Source organism: Lagopus leucura, unplaced genomic scaffold, assembly GCF_019238085.1.
Source record: "Lagopus leucura isolate 7727_CA_CO unplaced genomic scaffold, USGS_WTPT01 Super-Scaffold_73, whole genome shotgun sequence".
NCBI classification, from domain to species: domain Eukaryota; kingdom Metazoa; phylum Chordata; class Aves; order Galliformes; family Phasianidae; genus Lagopus; species Lagopus leucura.
In genome coordinates, this window is record NW_024962252.1 from 82,662,045 (window position 1) to 82,674,157 (window position 12,113).

The 12,113-nt window shown below is 36.3% G+C and overlaps 1 protein-coding gene across 1 annotated transcript in view; it reads left to right on the top strand.

Annotated features, from left to right (window-relative positions):
* KCNK2 (potassium two pore domain channel subfamily K member 2) overlaps positions 1-12,113 on the top strand; it is a 122,088-nt gene that overhangs the window by 15,972 nt on the left and 94,003 nt on the right. The window contains exons 2-3 of the mRNA XM_042884691.1: positions 4,982-5,068; positions 6,144-6,335. Of these exons, the coding sequence (XP_042740625.1) occupies positions 6,302-6,335 (34 nt within the window). The 5' untranslated portion in view covers positions 4,982-5,068; positions 6,144-6,301. The remainder of the gene's footprint in view (positions 1-4,981; positions 5,069-6,143; positions 6,336-12,113) is intronic.

The window sequence follows — 12,113 nt, forward strand, 5'->3', positions numbered from 1 at the left end:
GCCATCTGCCTCAAGTATACAAAAGCACCCATGTTTTCTATAACTCAAGTGTGCTCTCATGTAATGGGGAAAAAAATGTTCTAGTTGCTTTCTGAAAAGTGACAGTAAATAATTCCATTTTCATGCTAGGGATATTGAATTAGGCTGTCTCTTTTGAGTGATGCAGTCTTGCAGTCTCCAAATTGATCCTGTCTCTACAGATCTGTTGAGCACAGTGAGTTGCTGCTGACCTAGCTGCAGGCAGTGTCCATCCCATTCCCAGTGATCCATGAGGAAAAGAATCCAGCTCTTAAAATCCTTCCTTGGCTAGGCTGAATTTGGCAGCTTGCAAACATGTGAGTAAATTAGCAACTTCAGAAAGGACTGTTTCAGTGCTCTTTGGAGTAGGATGATCTTATAATTAAAAAAAAAAAAATAATAATAATAATAAATATATATATATATATATATATATATGCAGTCAGTAGCTGAAAGCCTGACTAAATCAGGTTGGAATTGAATCGTGTCTCAAATTTCTCCCTTTTATTTCTCCCTTTTATCCAAATTAGCAGCTGTTTTCATGAGCACTTGTTCCTTCTCTTATCTAAGAGGTTATTTCTGAGATCAATAGGATAGCATTCAAAATGGGAATGCATTTCACAGAAACACGAGTTGCTGTCATACTCCCATCCTTTTCCCTAAAACCTAGTACATCTTTATGCCATGCTGTTCCTGTAAAATGGCTGAAACAGTTCTTTTTTTTTTTTTTTTCCCTTCCTAGATCTTTTATGGCCACAACATATATTCCATTTTAACATCAACTTTGTGACTGCCAGTCTTGCTACCTCACAGCTATGTAGATTTTCCATGGTGACATGGGGTGTCTTGCCCTTGGGGGGAACTCCAACTCAGTGAGGTAAAACTGAAGCTATGTTAATTGCATAGTCTACCTTATTACCTTATGCTTCAGCCTGCTCTGAGTCATCTGTTGTTTTCTCCTTCTCTTGTGAAGTAATGATCTGTGCTTCCTTTTGTTTTTCACTTATTTCTGAAGTATTAATAGAGCTTTTTCTTGCTTTTTTTTTTTAATTGTTGCTACTCAAACTCATTTTACTTCTTAGTCTCTCTGACTCTGTTATTTCATTCCCATGCCATTTCTTTATATGATTCCTTATCTTAACGAAGAAAAACTTACTTAAGAATAGATACAAATTATTTGATTTCTTTTGTAACTTTTGTAGCAACTACATAATTCTTGATATTCTTAGACTATTAAAATAGTCATGCAATGCCCAAATTAACTTTGTATCTTGTAAATTCTTGTCACAGTGTAAAGGATTTTCTCTTTCATTTTGAGTTTGTCACTGTTTACTTTCACTGCAGCTGTGGTTGTGTGCCAGTGTAGAATGATGTTCCTACTGTGCAGCAATACCTCCTGTGCCAACACAGGTACATGAACATCTATGCCTCTACAAACAGCTTTGCATCTAATATTCACAATTCAATTCCTGTGGCTGTTTTTCCCCATGTCTTAGATGGAAGCAAACTCATCAGCTTGATTAGTTTCATTGTACCTGGTGTCAGTGCTGCTGCTGCTGTTATTATGCCTGTGATTTTGTTGAATATAAGGTACATACATATTTTTGCCTTCCAACAGTATCAGTAGATAAGCCTTTCCTAAGTCATTGTATGACGTTTCTGTAATAGATGTGTGATCCAAGGACAGAAGTTCAGACAAGTTTGACTCCTATTTCCTAGTTTTGGTGCAGTTAAGGTACCTTATCTGAATCTGTAGGTAATCAGCCTCACTTTCGTCTCACCTCAGTAAAATGATGTGAGATTGAACAGAGAGGCCTTACGGAAGTGGTAAAGATTGGAGACTATTGGTAAGGTAGAATTCCTGTGTTTTTGCAAGGAAGCATGTTTATTTACAAAAGTAGCTTATATTTCTGTCTCTTGAGTATGGGGGAGTTTTTCAAAGTGCTGTTTAGCTATGGGCTTCATTAGGAACAGCATCAGTCTGATAAGGTTGTTCTTTAAAAAAAACTTTGAGTATTTTGCTGCTGATATAATTATGTCACTCTTTAACCTGCGTACTTTTTCATTAACCTTATAAATGCTACAGATGGTATGGATATATATGGAACATGACATTTTTAGAAAATTGTGTCTTCCCAAGGAAGAGGAGTTGCTGTCTTTAGCTAAATAAGGAGAACACTGAGTGTTAAAATAAAGATACCCTCAGATTTAGTTTTAAAATATATATATATATATATATTTCTGGCTTATTTACATGAAGTCATTTAAGACTTGCTTGCTGAGGTGCTGAATAGTTTGCCTCTGCAATTCCTGTATTAGCATGTTTACAGTTTACGTGTAGGATGAGAGACCTGAGAACTGGGAGCTAAGAGGTAGCAAACAATGTTTTACTGAGTGCTGGTTCACTGGGAACCGATGTGTGAGCACTCTACACTGTTTCGGGATGACGTCAAAGAGCATAGCTGAAGTCTACTGCAGCAAAGTCTGTTTGAGTTTGTGGTGAAGCTGCTGAGAACTGGTTATTGTTTTACTTCATCTCACACAGATTAGAGTGCTCAGAGGATGCAAAATAAGCATGGAGTGAGCAGCTTTGCCATGCCCATTTTCTCACTAGAAACTGAGGCCAGCTACTCCAGCTGAGGAAGTAAGAGTATGTCTTTAGCTCAGCATTTATAGTAACTGATCCAGTGCTGAATGTTCTGTGATATGTGGAGGGACAAACAAGTGTTTCCTGCTCTCCTTTTTCAGCAGCTTTCAATGCCTTAGGTGTGAGACAAGCACCTGAACTTTGTTGAACTCTGTAAACAGGAAAGGCTTTTATTGCCTTCTGAGAAGGCAATCTCAGTAATTTGTTTTATTTGTTACAAAGCATCAACAAGTTTATATCTGATGGTGCAAGACCAAAAGGCACTTGAAACCTTAGATGTTTTCTTTTCTCTCAATTCAAGTAGCACAGCAACAACGTTCTCTGATACATTAGGGAAAATACTTCCAAATCTGCACAGACTAGGCGTACAAGTATTTCTACTGTGGTCAAATGCATAGATTGCTATGCACATGCACAGTATGTGAAAGAGGGATGTTCTGCTTGTGGTAAACAATGCTAATTAGCAGTAATTTTTGTTCTATCATTCAATCAAAAAGATAAACTTGGAATTAACTGTTTTGACTGAAAAGGGGTAGAAGGTAAATCTAATCTGAAGGTCTCAAAGTATTTTTGAACGTATTGAAGTAAATGCATTTACAACTGCAAACCCCAATCAACATGGGAAAATAAAGCCATCTCACCCGCCACCCGCGGGGGGGGGGGGGGGGTATTGTTAGGGTTAGGAGCCCCCCAACGCTTCATAAAACAGAAAAACTTACAGAACTAACTACAGCTTTTTTTTTTTCTTCCACAATGTAAAGTTGTCCTCTCTGACATTGTTTTTTGATGGTGGAGGCTGAAGAAACCTTGAAAAACACTTTTGGAACAGGAGAAAAGAGGGTAGGGAGGAGAAGGAAATAAACAATGAGGACAGAATGGAAATTGATGTAAAACCTACTAGCCATAATACTTATTCAATTTCTAGGAAATTCAAGTGACTGCAGGTTGCAGATGAAGAGACAACAGAGTTATGTCTGTATAGTCTTGGATCACTAGTGAGAATTGGACTATTTTATGAAAGTAAAGAGAATTTCATCTGCCCTAATTCTCAGAAGATAACCCAGCAGAATTCCCATTCCTCTAAGAGTTTCAAGAAAACATGTTAGTTTGTGTCTGATGTATAGAGCCTGGATCTCTCCCATCATGGATTTGCACTATAAAATCTTCATTACCCACAACAGATTCAGTTTGAGGGAATTTGTCTCATACATTCCTAATTATCATCAGGACCAAGTGCAGGCACGCTAGATTTATATAAAGCTGTGCTGTGGCAATTGCTCACAGAAACAAGTTACACAACTTACAGAATGGAGAACAGGCATATTGTTTGCTTGTGTAAAAATCAAATTATAAAAAATGGCCTAAATAGAATTGATCATCTGAAAGTGTTTTTGTAGATGTGAACACCAGGAAAATGCTTTTGCCTGTGGAAAAAATAAAAAAGATTAGAGCCAAGCAATCGAAACAGAATTAGAGCAGAAATGCACACTGTGGGGAATATCTCTCTTGATAATTTATGCTTTTAGATCACAGTGTTGGGCTTGCTTTGACCATCTTTGATGCTACTTATAATTCCAGGAACTTATTTTTTTGACCCAAAATTCCCTAGACTTGGTTTTCTGTGAGATAGGTTTGTTGGTTCATAGGTGGTAACATTTGAATGTTTTCTCAGAGTAACAGGAAGCTGTATGAAAAGACCTGTATTGCTTCAGATTAAACAGCAGCAGAGGAGCACTGTTTATTTGAATAATTACTGTAAGCTATTACATACAGAGAAACTGGGATCTTGTATTGAAAATGCACAATGTAGAAAGCATTTTCTGAAGAGCTGCTTGCACTAGTGACTTATCAGCAAGTGATATATAGCTAAGTCTTGCTGCAAGGCAGGTTTTCCTACATGTTCACCACAGTTGCTCTAAAGCTTAGCTATCAGGCTCCTGGTAAGTATTCAGTTTTAAAGTTAATGAAAAAGGTTATAATAATCTTAAATTGTTTGGTCTCTGTCAACTGTAATTCACGTTTCGGGCTCTTCATTGCAAGCAAACAAAAGATCAAGGAATCAAAGAAAAAAAAAAAGGTGTTCTTAAAATGTTTGCCTGACTTTAAACAGCAAGGTTTTAGGCAAAATATTTAATATTTTATAGTTCCTGGTAGAAAATTGTGAGAGCTGGGTATGTCAAACTATTGAGGTATCTCTTGCTGGGACTTAGGTATGGCATATTCATATTAAGAATTTCTGTAAGAATCTTAAGAGATGACATCATATGACTGACCATGAGGGCTGTAGTTGTTTTAATGCTATCACATATGGGTCAGTTTTCAGAGTCTGGGCAAGATCACCAACCTGTGAAATTCATGAAGAATATTCCTGTTTAACTGAATGTGAATGAGACTGAGTCCCCTGTAAGTACTCTTCAGAAATTATATATATTATATATATACACTACATATATGTATATCAAACCGTTTTCATCTGGGAGAGTTCATCTGTTTGCTGTAAAAGAATTGGAATTATAAGTAGTGGCTCAGAAATCAAGCATAAGCAAATGTTTGTCTACAAATTAAATCCAAAGAGTCTGGCCAGATTTTATTTTACTGAGCATAATACTCCTTTGTTTGTGACTAGGTATCTATATTTACAAGTTGAGCCATATTCATTCTCTTTAACACTTCTCCATATATTCAGATATTTTTGATGATATATCAGAAATTCCACAAGAAGGTTATTACTGGCATATCATCACATTACTTAAAATAGTATTGCTTGCTTATTGTGTTAGGTGACCATTATGACACTTACATTTTCACAAGTATTGTAACCAATAGACCTGCTTTTCTGTGCAAGTATAAAATTTCTGATTTCTAGAGCATAAATATCTGTGCTATTTACATTCTTGGAAGGATTTACAGAAGGTGTAAACAGTGTGCCCTAAACTATTGCCTTCTGATTTGCCTTGGAAAATCCGCATGAAACTGAACTAGGGACCTAACTATCTCAGGGTTGTCTTTTCTGATCTAAAATTGAGACTTGCATGACGTGGAAAGGAAGTATAGGTAGAGGAGATACAAAATTAAAAAAATTAAAAAAAAATACAGGAAATAAAATCAACCGTGCTGTAGACTGTTATTTCCTTCTTTGTCCTGTTCAATAACTGTTGATACAGTTGAGAGAAGATGCTTGAGAGCCTGCTACCAGAACTTGTAGCAACGTAACTCTTCCTTCTTTGAAGAATTGCACATTTTGATCTATTCACTTATAGTAAAGAAGCTGTGATCTTTATAAGCCCTCTGGCACATTTGAGATGGAGTTATTCAGTCTTTTAGGGGACTCTGGGTAGTTTTGGTTCACATTTCTAAGTGTTTCTTAACTTCTTCAATCAGCTGTCATTTGTAAAGTACTTTGAAGATATGAAACATGCCATAAATGCCATGTATCAGAATTACTAACTAACTGATTTTCTTTTATGTGTGCATTGAGTATTTTGGGCAGGAAATAAAGAAAGAGCACGCACATGTATCAGAATAAGGCGTGCTATGATGTGATGACTTGTTCAGAAGATTACTTAAAGAGAGCCATGAAGGGAATGCCTTATCTAAGAATGAAAGCATGGTGACTTCTGAATATTACATCACCAAATGAGGAACCCACAAGCAAGACATAATTTCTACCGTAAGTACTGATACCATAAACTAGTATTTAATTTAGTTGAACTTTGCTATTTGCAATCAGTTTCCATGGCTTGAGGTGATGATGGATTAGAAGGAATAATTAAATTAACTGATTAAATGCCTCAATGGCATATGTATCAGTTATAAATAATGGCATCTTATTTTAATTCTTTTGACATATTGATAATTTTTTTTTTTTATATTAAAGTCTGACTAAATATAAAGTTGTGTATGAGTTGAAGATCTGCTACATCTGAATGGTATTATTTAGGAAAATTGCACCAGTTATCCTGTGGACTATTGCTGAGAATGCTTCTTTGGGAAGTTGGACATCTCCTTTGATATAAAGACAAATCTGCCCATAATAATGTGCATATTTATTTCCATATAGCAATGTGATGGTTAAGTTGGAGCATGGAGAGTAGGAAACTGTTGAGTAATGGGTATTTACCCAGATAATCAAATCATACTTTCACATTACTGCATTAATGTCCTGCTTAGATAATATTGGAGGTCCTCCTGTTTTTCCTGGGGAATTATCAGCAGGTATATAAACTTTGGGAAGTTTTCTTAAGACCTGAAGGAAAACCTATCCCAAAAGGAAGAGAAGAAAAAAAAATTATGCTCTACTGCATAATATAGAAAAATCTTTTGCAGATTGGGGTGTATCAAAAAGTGTGGCCAGCAGATCAGGGGAGGCGATCCTCCCTGTCTACTCTTCCCTGGTAAGGCCACATTTGGGATGCTATGTCCAGTTCTAGGCTCCCCAAATAATAATAATAATAAAAAAATGGGTCTCCTAGAAGTAGTCCAGTGGTGGGCTGCAAAGATGATTAAGGGCCAGGAGCATCTCCCATATGAGGAAAGGCTGAGTAATCTGAGTCTGTTCAGCCTGGGGAAAAGAAGGTGGACGGAGGATCTGATTGATAAATATCTAAAGGCATGTAGGAGGCAAATGGATGAGGCCAGGCTCTTCTTGATGGTGTGTAACAATAGGACAAGGAGTAATGGCCTAAAACTTGAACATAGGAAGTTCCATACAAACATGCAGAAGAACTTGTTTATGGTAAAGGTGACAGAGCACTGTGACAGGTTGCCCAGAGAGGTTGTGGTGTCTCCTTCCTTGAAGATATTCAAGACTTGCCTACCTGTGCAACCTATTATAGGGTGCCAGCTTTAGCAGGGAGGTTGGACTTATGATTGCTTGAGGTCCCTTCCAAACCCCGCAATTGTGTGATTCTGTGATTTCTATTCTGCTTGATTCAGACAACAATATTGCACCACAGGTTTCTGAATTAGAGATAAGTAATGGAATGTTATGTACGAGTGTTTCATTTGTGAGTAAGGAATGTTCTACTTCTACCTGTCTATCTGAAATCTTTACCAAATATAAGAGTAAACATGATCTCAAACAATATTTTTGGATTAGGGACACATTACTTATCTTCATAATTGAACCTTTAATACCATCTAATGGAAAATGATTATTTAAAGCAGTTCAGTTGTTTACACAATAAGTGTTTCCTTTGGATCACTATATATGGTTCTGTGTTCTGAAAGTGAATGAGATGTGCATTTATTGAAATGCTTAATTGTTCTGAAATTGTCTTTCAAATTACTTAAGTATGGTGCTTTTTTTTTTTTTTTTTGAAGGACTACTTTTCCTTGAATTAAGTCCTTTATCGTATATTCCTTTCACTGCTTTAAGGTGTGCACTGTGCATGTAAGTGCTGAGGTTAGAATTACTGTTAAAAAGCTTGACCTATGGTGATATCTCTTCGTTAGATGCTCCTTCGTTGTCTGCTCTCTCCTAGTATCAGTGACAATGTGTTTTTCTCCAGAATTATTTTGACTTTGCTTTCTGACCAATGTTAGAGGCTTTAGATAACCAGTTAATCATTATCTTTACATCTGAAGAATGAGTAGTTTTGAATTTTTAGGAAGCTAATGAACTCAAGTATTGAATTCTGAATACCAAAAACAGCTTCCACTCTCCAAATAATTTTCTGTCAAGTTTTACCCCATGATCTTAAATGGAACAGAAAGAACTTGGGGATAGAAGACAACTTGGGTAATTTATACTGAACTACCAAGGCATAGCACCCAAGTGCAGGTGTTTCATAGCCTGCAGCACTGCTACAGACTGTTCATGACAAATGAAAAATACTTTTGCAGAGTCAGGAGGAGACCTCAAACAGGCAGAATGTAATTACCTAGCTAGAATTTGAGAAAGACTGCAGGATCACCTGGGAAATGAGGTGTTGCTTCCTGTTAGTGTTGTGCTGGATGGAAAACATTCTTAGATTTACTATACTGAATAACTTACAGTGCAGTCATGATTTTAAATGCCAGAACACTGAAGAGAAAAATGTTCGGTGTCAATAATTTTCATGCTAGTAAAGAAGCATAATGAAGCAACGCCGTGGTACTGCGGTCTGCATTTTTAATGGGTGAGAATAACTTCAGAGCAGATATGTGATATCTATTGAGTGAAATTGAACCAAATTTATATTTAAAAACAAAAGGTACTTTTCAAAATAAAATGAAGGTAGTGGCTCTTCCCTGCGCTCTGAAATAGGAGTTTCACACATGGAATTGGATTGGTAGGACACAGTCCTCTCCTGTATGGTTGGCATTAAATCTGAAGGATGCATCAGAGTACATCTCTGAGGAGAGTTGGTGCACACATAAAAGGTGTAGGTAAATATTAACCATGAACTGTAGCATAAAAACCCTTTCCTGTGGAAAATAACATAATGCTTATTAGCGAATATCAGACATGATTTCAACATTGTCTAACAGAGATTTATTCCATAACCCTTTAGTGTTATTGATGCTGTTACAGTATTTTCAGGACAGGAGTTGCAAAAAATGAGGAAGGTGAGGGTAAGAGCAGAAATAAAGAAAAATCGTAAACAGCCTAATTCCACAAAACCTCAACTTCTTTTTCTGACAATACCGGAGAAACTGAGATGAAAGTCTGGTAGAGAGTAGAAAAAAGGAAATATTTCTGGTATTTGTATTAGTTGTCGTGTTTGAAAGGTAAGGAAAAGAAGTACAAGGCAGAATTGGCAGCTATTGTTTGACCAACTGTTTACTTTGCTAGTATTTTTGCACTGCCTGTATCGTGCAACTGCCAGATTGATGGTGTATTCCTGTGATCTTTATTCCATTATTCCATTGATCTTCAAACTTTATAACTTTCTAGATTAGCTAAGGAGTCACACTAATAAATATATGGAGGCATTTGTCAGCCTACCACAGATGTAAGGACTTAGTTTGTAGAACTACTTAAATGTATTTAGGTTTAGGGTATACACTTTGTGTTTCTCATGGCTATTGGTCAGAATTCTACCATAATCAGTGTTTTAAATTTGGAAATATACCATGTGCAGACCACATGCTGAAAACTGTTTGGGCAAAATAATGAAATGGGATTTGAAGGCATTTGAGTGGAAGAATAGATGGATTTTGTTTCCTAATAACTGTAAGATATGAAGTCTAAAAAGCTTCTAAGCAGTACTGACAAAGCATGTTTGAGAAGTAGAGGCATCACATTGAGATTAAATAGTTTATTAATGCCCTCCTTTTATTTTAGTATGATTGATTATCACAGATAAAATACATAATAGTTTAATTTCCTCATATGAATAACCCCTTCCCATTTTTATTAATATGCAATCAAAGAGAGGATTTACTTCCTCCATCCACTTCTGTAAGAGAAGGATATTGCTCAATGCTGGCAGGCCAATTCTTTCAGCACTCAGCATGCTATAATACAGAGATCTTCAGTATAATGCAGTGAGACACAATACAACATGAAGACAAATACCTTTTTGGCATCCTTCCACTGTTTTATTTATTTCATGTGTATTTTTCAATAGTGGGGAGAAACAAATATGTGATTTAAAGTAGTCAAGTTCTCTTTTTAGCAATTTCATCTTTTGACACAATACTTATTACATGGAACGTTAGAGCGAATACATAGAATTGTGCATGCATCATTTTTTACTTACTCAAAGTGAGCACACCTTTCTTAATGGAGGTCAGAGAAGTCTGGGAGAGAGATGTTCTTACTTCAGTGTTTGCCAGCAAAGATAAAAAGCAGGTTAACAACAAGATGTAATATACTGTAATCAAGGATTCCACAGTAGTCTACTGCAAGTTTGATTTCTTTTTTTTTTTTCCCTGCCTCTTCTTTCCTGTTCACAGAAGTTTAAGTCAGGATCCAGAAGTTTCTTTATAACAGTTCACAGTTCTGCCCTTTTAAGTAAAAGAAATTTGTTATGCTGTAGCGATGGGTAGAGTAACTCAAAATACATCTTTGCCAGAGAGAGCTGCTCTCCATCTGTGCAGGGCACTTAATTTCTCTTGCTGCATGCTCTGTGTGTGAAATAGGATCGCAAAGACAACATCCCCTTGCTTTTGGCCTCCTTTACCTGGACTGAACAGTTCCTGCTCTAGGAACTGTTTCTTGATTTGTACTTCAGTACAAAACAAACAAACAGAAATAAAACAAAAGGGTGAGGAGAGGCTCTGAGAAGTTACTACCTTTTTCCAACCATGTTCCCTTATTCAGTCTCAGATGTGATCAGTTCCTTCTCAGCTATATGAAAAGTTTGGTTGACAGTTTATAGGGTCAGGACAAGACCTTTGTCACGGTGGTAGGGGAAACAACACAGAAGTCATATTTTAGGAGGCCAAGGTTTTGAGTTCAGTTTTCTTGACACTGCACTGCAGTCTTTTGGGGGCTTTCCACTCCCAGACCTCCTTGTAAGACAGAGGATGGCTAGGGTTAGAGCTTTCTGCAGTAAACTTTTTATCTTGCCACTATCAAACTAGGTCAAGCTGACTTCAGCACATCTCTGCAGTTTTCCATTCCCCTGTTCTTCAAAGAACTAAAGTCCTTTCTGTGCTTTGACTAAAGAAACTGCGTCCACTTCAGTAAAAATAAATGACAATTGTGACAGAGTTCTAGATTAGTATTTTAATCCTTCTGCTGAAGTGCTGATAATTCATAGAGCCAAATCTTTTTATTTATTTTATTACTCCTCTGTGAAACTTTAGTAATATCAGCCTGCAGAAAGGACAGTTGTCTTTGATTCTTGAAATAAACCCACTGCACTGTAAGGATATTTAATTGACTAAGTAATCAATATTTAATTTTAATTTTAAGAAGTTCGTGTTCTATGTTATGAAACAGTGAGAAGGATTTTAATAATTGCTATTTGAAATGTCTTTCACATTCTGCAAGTCTACATTCTCAGATCTATAATAGACATGCTGTTCTTAGCTGTAAAAGATGAAATTTCTTTGGTCCATAATATTTAAAGGAGAAATCTTTCTTCAACTACTATGTTTGTTTCAGAAAAACATGAAATTTAAAAACAAAGCTCAGGATGCATGAACTCACACGAGGCAACATAAAACAGTAAAATGCCAACTTATGAGTCTGAAGCATCAGTTTTATAAATTGCTTGTGCTCTGCCCCTTCTTGGAAAAATGGGTGTATTTCAAAGAAAATAAGTTGATTTTAAACAATTTACTTGATACATTTGTAGATCCATGATGACACTTTCTGTGAACAACAACAACAAATAAAACCCACCACACACTTGCCTCTATGTGTTTAAAAATTAACCATCACGAAGAATGGTAGGTAGATTTCATTACTTCAGGATATTTCTTCTTGAAACTAATATCCAAAAGAATTGTGATTCTTAAAAATTAAATGTATGGTAGTAAAGTTCTAGTCTTCAAAAGCTCCAACTTTGAATTT